Source organism: Arachis ipaensis, chromosome B09 (genome assembly GCF_000816755.2).
Source record: "Arachis ipaensis cultivar K30076 chromosome B09, Araip1.1, whole genome shotgun sequence".
Taxonomy (NCBI): domain Eukaryota; kingdom Viridiplantae; phylum Streptophyta; class Magnoliopsida; order Fabales; family Fabaceae; genus Arachis; species Arachis ipaensis.
Window position 1 is genome coordinate 145459448 of NC_029793.2, and position 8710 is coordinate 145468157.

The 8710-nt window shown below is 31.6% G+C and overlaps 2 protein-coding genes across 4 annotated transcripts in view; one reads left to right on the forward strand and one right to left on the reverse strand.

The window, feature by feature from the left end:
- The window catches only part of LOC110266988, a 5174-nt gene extending 3063 nt beyond the window's left edge, over positions 1 to 2111 (reverse strand). The window contains exon 1 of the mRNA XM_021112102.1: positions 2076 to 2111. Within this exon, the coding sequence (XP_020967761.1) occupies positions 2076 to 2111 (36 nt within the window). The remainder of the gene's footprint in view (positions 1 to 2075) is intronic.
- LOC107618993 (putative leucine-rich repeat receptor-like serine/threonine-protein kinase At2g14440) overlaps positions 7344 to 8710 on the forward strand; it is a 3890-nt gene continuing 2523 nt past the window's right edge. For 2 of the 3 annotated variants that reach the window (XM_016321196.2, XM_021111208.1), the window contains exon 1: positions 7344 to 8152. In XM_016321196.2, coding sequence (XP_016176682.1) covers positions 7533 to 8152 — 620 coding nt within the window. In that variant the 5' untranslated portion in view covers positions 7344 to 7532. The remainder of the gene's footprint in view (positions 8153 to 8710) is intronic. The other variant, XM_016321195.2, reaches the window with a different exon arrangement.

Below are 8710 nucleotides of genomic sequence, written 5' to 3' on the forward strand. Positions count from 1 at the left end.
ATTTCATATAATTATTATTTTTTTAATAGTTATTTTTTTAATTTTTTAATTTTTTTTAGGTTATATTTAAATACTATTTTATAATGATAAAATTATTAGATAAAATATAAATATAAATATTATTAATATTTTGATAATTAAAAATAATATTTAATTTTCTAATTTTATTTTTTATAAATCATGACAATGTGTATTTTTAACAATATTATTAAAACTGAATGATATTAAAAAATATAAATTATTGAAAAAAAAGAAGTGATATATAGATTATAAGACATTATAGAACTTATGAATACAATTAACAAAGAAATAGAAAAATGAATGAATACAATTACACAATCACCAAATACATACGTTTAGCAAATAAAAAAAAAACTATACTCATCAATAAATTCTAATTGTGCAAAAAATTAGCAAGAATGGAGAGGAAGAAATAATAAGAGAAGAGGTACGAAATTATATTAGAGGATATTGTAGAGAATATAGACACTAGTGAAGTCACATAAGGTATGCTATCACTATAAATACATAACTTTCAATGTAAACAAAGTTGCTCAACAATAATTTTTAGATTAATATTACTCATTTCATAAACTATTCTCTGCTCTCTCTTTTTTCCAATTGTTTTCAACTCTTTCATAATTTTCACATGGTATCAGAGCATTGGTTTGATCCATGACTTTACATGAGAATTCAGCAAATCAAAAAAACTTTCTTGCTCCTATCTTAGATAAGCTTGAAGAAATAAATTTTGTTACATGACAGTAACAAGCACTCTTCACAATCAAAGGACAAAATCTAAAAGATCACATAGTTGAAGGAAAAGTACCTGCTAAATTTGAATCTGAAGAAACAAAGACTATTGGCAAGATTTCTTCAATATATTCAGAATAGACGCAACAAGACTATAATCTGTGTTCTTGGTTCTTAGCATCTGTAGATTCTTCCTTCAAGAATCGAATCGAATTGTTCATTGTAAATCAGCTTTGGAGATTTGGCAGAAACTTCAAGACTATTCTGCAAAACCAACCAAAACAAAGATCAAGCAATTGAAGAATCAATTAAAGATAATCAAGAAAAAGAACCTTACCATATCCAAGTATTTGTCAAAAATAAAGAAAATTGCAGATTCGTTAATAGTAATTGGTTTGATTCTGGTATCCTAATTCTGATGCCTCTCACCACCTCACTAATGATGCATCCAGTTTGATTTCACCCTCAGATTACACAGGACCCGATCAATTGTAGTATTGTACATAGCTAGTGGTTCAAGTTTGCCTATCTCTAAATTTGGTTATTCATATGTTAAGAATTCATCTAACAATCATGTTTTCATTTTAAAGAATTTTTTACATATTCCTCAAATAGCTAAAAAATAAAAACTTAATTAATATTTTAAGATTCTGTTTGGACAATAATATCTTTTTTGAATTTCATCCATTTTATTGTGTGGTTAAATCACAGGATACCAAGCAGGTGCTCCTTCAGGGAAAACTTAAACATGGGCTATATGTGTTTGATCAATTTTGTATTCTAAAACCATGTTATGATCATTCAAACTTTCATGCCTTATTAGCCAATTGTAGGACAAATTTGGAGTTGTGGCATAAACGCCTAGGCTACCATCTCCAATTATTGTTGAATCTGTTCTTAAAAAGTGTAATCTTCTATTTTCTAATACAGTTGATTCAAAATCTTTTGTTTGTGAAGCATGTTGTAAAGGAAAAATGTACACTTTACATTTTTCTTATTCTAAAACCACTTATACTGCATCTTTACAATTAGTTTTCTTGGATGTTTGGGTCCTACTCCTTTTATATCTCGTTCTGATTTTCGTTATTACTTGAGTATTGTGGATGCCTTCACTAGATACATATATATTTACTTATTAATTAACTACCAAGTCTCAATTGTTTACAATCTCACAACAATACAAATCTATGATGGAAACTCAGATAGGTCAAGTTCTTAAATCTATTCAAATAGATAATGCTAAAGTGTTCTTATCAAATGAATTCAAAATCTTTCTCAATATTAATGGCATCATTCATAGATTGTCATGCCGTGATACTTACCAGCAACAAGGTGTTGTAGAGAGAAAATATAGACATATTTGTGAAATGGGACTTACCATTCTTGCTGCTACATATTTGTCAATGGAATATTGGGAGGATGTCTTCTTAGCTGCTACTTTTCTTATCAATCGACTGCCCACCAGGATCCTTAATATGAAATCACCTTTTGAGGCTCTTCATTTCAAGCTCCCTGGTTATTCTATTTTGAAGGTTTTTGGGTGCGCTTGTTATCTAAACTTAAGACCCTTTAATAAACGTAAATTAGACTATTGGTCTGAACAATGTATTTTTTTTGTTATGCTCCTTTCTCAAAAGGGTTTAAATATTTAAAACAAGATGGTACAGTTGTTATTGCACGTAATGTTATTTTTTATGAAAACGTTTTTTCTTTTTTCTCATTTTTTCATAAGAATGTTGTCTATGACTCATCACTAACCTCTTTTTATGATCATAAGATGTTACCTTAGATTCCTATTTCAAATTCTGCTATATCATAGTTACCTTGTACTCGAAGTTCAGCTCCACCTACTTCAACTATACTTCCTGACTCTAATACAAATTTCCATCCTCCAACTAATAATACTTCATCATCTATTAATCAATCACTTTCTGAGGCGATTATTACAGATTCTGAACCAGAATTAATTTCTGATTTTGAAATTTAGCCTCCAAAATTACCTATCATAGAATCTTTGTCTTCTCACAATACTCATGCTATGGTAACTCGTTCTAAAGTTGGTATCTCTAAGCCTAAGGCTCTTATTGCACATTCTAATCATATTGACTTAGTTAATAATGTTCCTAGGACAGTTTCTCAAGCTATGCACTCTTCTCATTGACTTCAAGCCATGAAAGAGGAATATACTGCTCTCATGAAAAATAAAACTTGGCATTTAGTCCAGCCACCACCCAATTCCACAATTATTTGGTCTATATGGGTGTTTGCCATTAAGCGTAGACCTGATAACTCTATAAAAAAAATATAAGACTCGCCTTGTGGCCAAGGAATGCCATCAAATTGAGGGCATCGATTATTCTCAAATCTTTTTTTCGGTCATTAGGCCAACAACTATTAGAGTCATCTTATCTTTGGCTTTATCTAAAGAATGGTCTCTTAAACAATTTGATTTTAATAACGCATTTCTCAATGAAGATTTAACTGAGAATGTGTACATGCCACCACCTCCTGGCCTCTTCAATTCTGATTCTGATTTAGTATGTAAATTTGACAAGGCCATTTATGGTCTCAAGCAGGCTCCCAGGGCCTGATTTTCTAAACTGTGTAGTACTCTATCCATGTTTGGTTTTCGAAATACTTCATCTGATCCTTCCTTATTTGTTCGTTTTACAACCTCTTCTACTCTTTTTCTTCTTGCATATGTTGATGACATAGTCATCATAGGTAGTGATAAATCTGAAATAGAGTCTATTATCTTTCAATTGAATCAAATATTCTCTTTAAAAGACTTAGGGATACTGCATTATTTTTTAGGCATGTAATTTAATTTTTTGCCTTCGAGCGACTTACATATCTCACAAACTAACTATATTTGTGATCTTCTTAAAAAGGCATCCATGGATAAGTCACATTCAATGGCCACACCTATGCTTTCTTCTCAAAAACTAACACTGCAGGGTTTAAATTCCTTTGATGATCCTAGTCTCTATCGATCAATAGTAGGAGGTCTTTAATATGCAACTTTCACTCATCCTAAAATTACATATTCAGTCAACAAAGTTAGCCAATTCATGCATACACCCATGATTCGTTATTAGAAGGCAGTCAAATGCATTTTGCGTTATCTCTCAAGTAAGATTAATTATAGTATTCAATTTTCTAAATCCTCTGATCTTTGTCTTCTTGCTTTTTCAGATGCCAATTGGACCACAGACCTTGATGATTGACGTTCAACAAGTAGTTACTGCAACAAGCTGTAAGCCGTTTATCTACTGAAGCAGAGTACCGTTACTTGACAGACACAGCAGCTAAGTTAGTCTGGGTTCAAAAGCTTCTTCGAGAGATTCGTGTTACTTCTCCAGTTGCTCCCACTTTGTTTTGTGACAATTTAGGTGCTGTTCTTCTTGCCGCAAACCCAATTATGCATAGTAGAAGCAAACATTTCGAGGTTGATCTCTATTTTTTATTTTGGGTGATATGCGTAATATTAAATGAGTGTTAATTTATTTATGTGAATTACTCTATTTTTATCTAATTTATTGTTTGACCAATTTAAATTATGACTCAACCCAAATTGATGATTAATCGAACCTCCAGTTCGACCTATCAGTTGAGCCGGAATTGGTAACTATGGATTTTGCCTCTCAATACAAACATATCTAAGAAATGGATTTTTTCAATTTTTTTAATACTTGAAGGAATAAATTGTAATCTTTCACCATTAATTTTATAAGTAAAACTAAAAATAAATATAAAAAAATAAAAGATAAAATTAAACAATTGACACTATCCAATTTTTTCTCCACTTGAATAATGCACTCCCAACATACCCATAGCCTTATAAGGTTCAACTCTTTTTGCATGTTGTTTTAAGTGGAATAATAGTATAATACTAGTTTTATTTTTTCCCGGTCTGGAATATGTATCTAAAATCTAATTCACTTATCATTCAAGACACCAGTTGGGCTGATAATGAATTATAGACTAAATGGGCTTTTACCATCTAAGCCTTCACAGTTATTCTCTAAGATTATTGGCCCCATGATCGCTGGTCTTCCACCCAATAATAAGACAAACTAAAATTTTCCAGGCCCTCTTAGACGGCTAGTGTGTGACTGGCTGGTCCAAAAATGAACATATAATCTACATTAAAAAATACGGATTTGGATTTTCTAAAGTTTAAATTTCACTTTAGAGAATAAAGTGTGATCTTTAACCATTTATTTTATAGGTGGGATCAAAAATAAATATGAAAGAAAAATCATTCAAAAGTAAAATATCACACTTTATTCTCTAAAGTACAAATTTAAAATTTAGAGGATCCAAATTAAAAAAATACAACTATGTATGCACAAAATCAAAATAAAATACAACTATATTATATATATACTAAAATCAGTTACCAAAATTAATTATCAATATAAAATACATATTACAATATAAATATACATTAAAAATAAATTAAATTACATATTTTTTTGGTGTCTAAACAACAACAAAAAATACAAAGCAAAACACATTTCTTAAATCAGACATAATAATTTGTTAGAGTTTCACAAAGCTTAAACCAAATAATATAATTGGGATTGCTTCTTCTAACTTTATATTTAGTCATCCAATCTGCAAATTTATTTGAGTCATGCAAAAGATGAAAAATGTCCAGACAATCTATTTCACACACTATGTCTCTCAATTCGTAATTCCAAATTAAAATAAAGCCCCTCCAAATTACAAAAAAACTCACATCGGATGATAGATTAGGGAGGAAAACTACCAAAACAACCTGCAATCCAACTCTCATTAGAATTTTTAACAAGACAACTGAATCCAACTAAGCTCAAATGAGTAAACAAACTAGCATCACAATTAATTTTAAAGCTATTACCTATCAAAAGTTTCTAAGACAAACAGTTCTTGAAAGTACTAAAAGAAGTACACCTGTTCATATATAACCTTAGATATATGACCGTGCTTCTGACGAGAGCAACCACCTTGTGATCTGTCTAATAATTTTCAGCATTGAAAATGTCATTGCATCTATACCTCCACAATCACCACACACCGACTCCTAAAAGAGCCTCCTTACCATACATGACCTTCCGAAACCAAGCTTCCATAGAGAAGTCTTCAACCGAATCAATAATTCAAAAATCTAGCATATGCCAAATAACTCTGGAATATACACAATCTCTAGGACAATGTTCTACTGTCTATGGAGTCGCATTGCATTTCTGGCACATAACTGAACTAGCTAGATGTCGCCTGAAGCGGAAGACTTCCGTTGAGAGAGTGTTATGAAACCCAAACCATAGAGTCTATTTTAATCTTTTTCCAAAAGATTCAGGTAGCAAAGCTAGTTCCAGTTGCTATTTTTATTTCAATTCAATTTATTCTTTAATAACCAACGATAATCCCTCTTTTGCACTATACCCTATTGTTCTTACAGGCCACCAATTCCACCTTAGTTCTTTGCCAACTAAAGTCGGATAGTGTAGGTAATGAATAAAATGCTTGACCTCAAAAGGAATTGTCGATACAAGTCTCTCCACCTCTCAAAATTCAGCATGCTATAAATTTGTTACCAGGTACTACAAAATCAAACTCAGATATGTGAACATAAAGAATAAGATCACAAATACACACACTTATTTATACATAAATATATTAGTAATTAATTTTAATGTACAAGTAGTATTTAAAAAAAAATAAAACTTTACAAGTGACTAATGACTAACTTTAACTTTTAATATGAAAGTAACAAAACAAATTAAACTATGTATCACGAACAAAAAAAAATTTAACTATATATATTAGTTGGGTTATTCTCATATACCTATGTTAGGATAGCTATAGTGATTATAGTATTATTTCAAAAAGTGTTTTTAAAAATATATTATCAAAATATTAAAAAAAGATTACTTTAAAATTTAAGAATCAAATTATCAAAAGCCACAAAAAAAATATTTGGCTTAATCTAATAGTTAGTTCACAAATTTACTTAAATAAACATCGAAAATTTAAATTTCGTCTTGTATATATAATAATCTATTAGTCAACGATAAATTCTTAGATAAAAATCTAATTTGTAATGAATTAGTTCTTCTCGTACTGAATTAAAGGTACAATAAAAATATTTAAAAATAAAATTACTTTGAATAGTTTTAATTGTATTTCATCATTGAACCATGCATTTGTTAAATTAAGCCCTTTTTTGGTATAAGAAAGTAAAAAACAGGACAATCTACAATCTTATACATGGATTATAGAAAAGCAACGGATGGGTCTAAACCAACTCAAAGATAAAAGTCAAATCCCACTAATTGATAATGCTCTCTACCCCAACCGGCTGTATTTTTTATTATGGAAAAATATAGGGATAAGCAACTTTTTTAAATTCTATCCACCATGTAACCAGTAAAGAAAAGTGAGTTATTGGATGAAATCTCGCACCAATTTCATACCATTAAAATCATCATCGATGTCTATTTGATGGGTACAAATCACAAAAGTTATTGGGCTCCTAGTATTCCTCTTTTATTATTATTATTTTTATATTTCCAACGAAAGCACCACAAACAATACAAGTGCCGTCTCTCAAACTCTGACCAGTAAGCTTCATTTCCCGCGTCCCCGTTCCAGCTATATTCTTTTCTTCTTCCTCTTCTTCCTTTCACAAAGACTCCTTCAAACACTAACGCAACAACTATTAACTAACAAAACCCACCTCAGCACTCAACCACTCATTCTTTTTTTCTTTCATTCACTCATTCTCCACCGCCATGCGCCTCCTCTACCTCCTCCTCCTCCTCTTACCTCTCCTCTTCACCCTTTCTTCCTCTCAAACATTCCCCAAAGGTTACTCCCTTAACTGCGGCGCGCTCTCGGGGACCAAAATCGATGGCCGTGAATGGATTTCCGATTCGGCTTATATCTCAACGGGCACACCAAAGAACGTAACACCCTCTGTTTTGCATCCCACTCTTGCAACCGTCAGGTCCTTCAATTATCAGGTGAAGAAGCACTGCTACAGTGTTCCCGTGTATCGCGGTGCAAAGTACTTGCTACGGTCTACGTACTTCTACGGAGCTGTGAACGGTCCCGATCACCCTTCCCCTCCGGTCTTTGTCCAGATCGTTGACGGAACACTTTGGACCGTGGTCAACACCACCATTGACTATGCCAATGGAAACTCTACGCTCTACGAAGGGGTGTTCTTGGCTCAGGGCAAGAACATGAGCTTCTGTATTGGGTCCAATAATTACACGGATTCTGATCCCTTCATATCTGCTTTGGAGTTTCTGATTGTTGGAGGTTCTCTTTATAACACCACGGATTTCACCAAATTTGGACTTAGCTTGGTTGCAAGGAGCAGTTTTGGATATTCAGGATCACCAATTCGGTGAGTGTTTCTTTTATCTTTTAACATTGTGATAAAAAAATTTATATGCCTTGGATTAAAATCATTGGTTATGATGATTTAGTTGTATTGTGAAGTTGTTGGAAATATTGGGATGCTTTGTTGTGGAATTCTCCATATTTGAACTAAGGATTAGATTGAGAAATTCGTGAAAGAATTGTATAATTGCAGAGGAACTGAGAGAGGGTAACCAAAGAGAAGAAAAATAATTGGAGGAGAAAATAGTAGTACTAACATCCTATTTATAATTAAGTCCAGCTATAGCATTGGATTATCTGGCTCCATATATGTTACATACAGTTGTTTAGAAGAGAAACTAGTGAGTGAATGAGCTGGGAAAGGTTACAACTTAAGAAGTTAGTTTATGAAGCATATGAATTGAATAGAAACTATATATGTATGATCATTAATTTATTGGATTTAGAGCTTGTTTGGATGTTATTAAGTTGTCAGAAAAAAAAAAAATTTTTCCTTTTCTTAAGCATTTAATAAATTTTTAATAGTAAAGATACTAGAAAAAAAAAAAAAATTTTAGAAGCT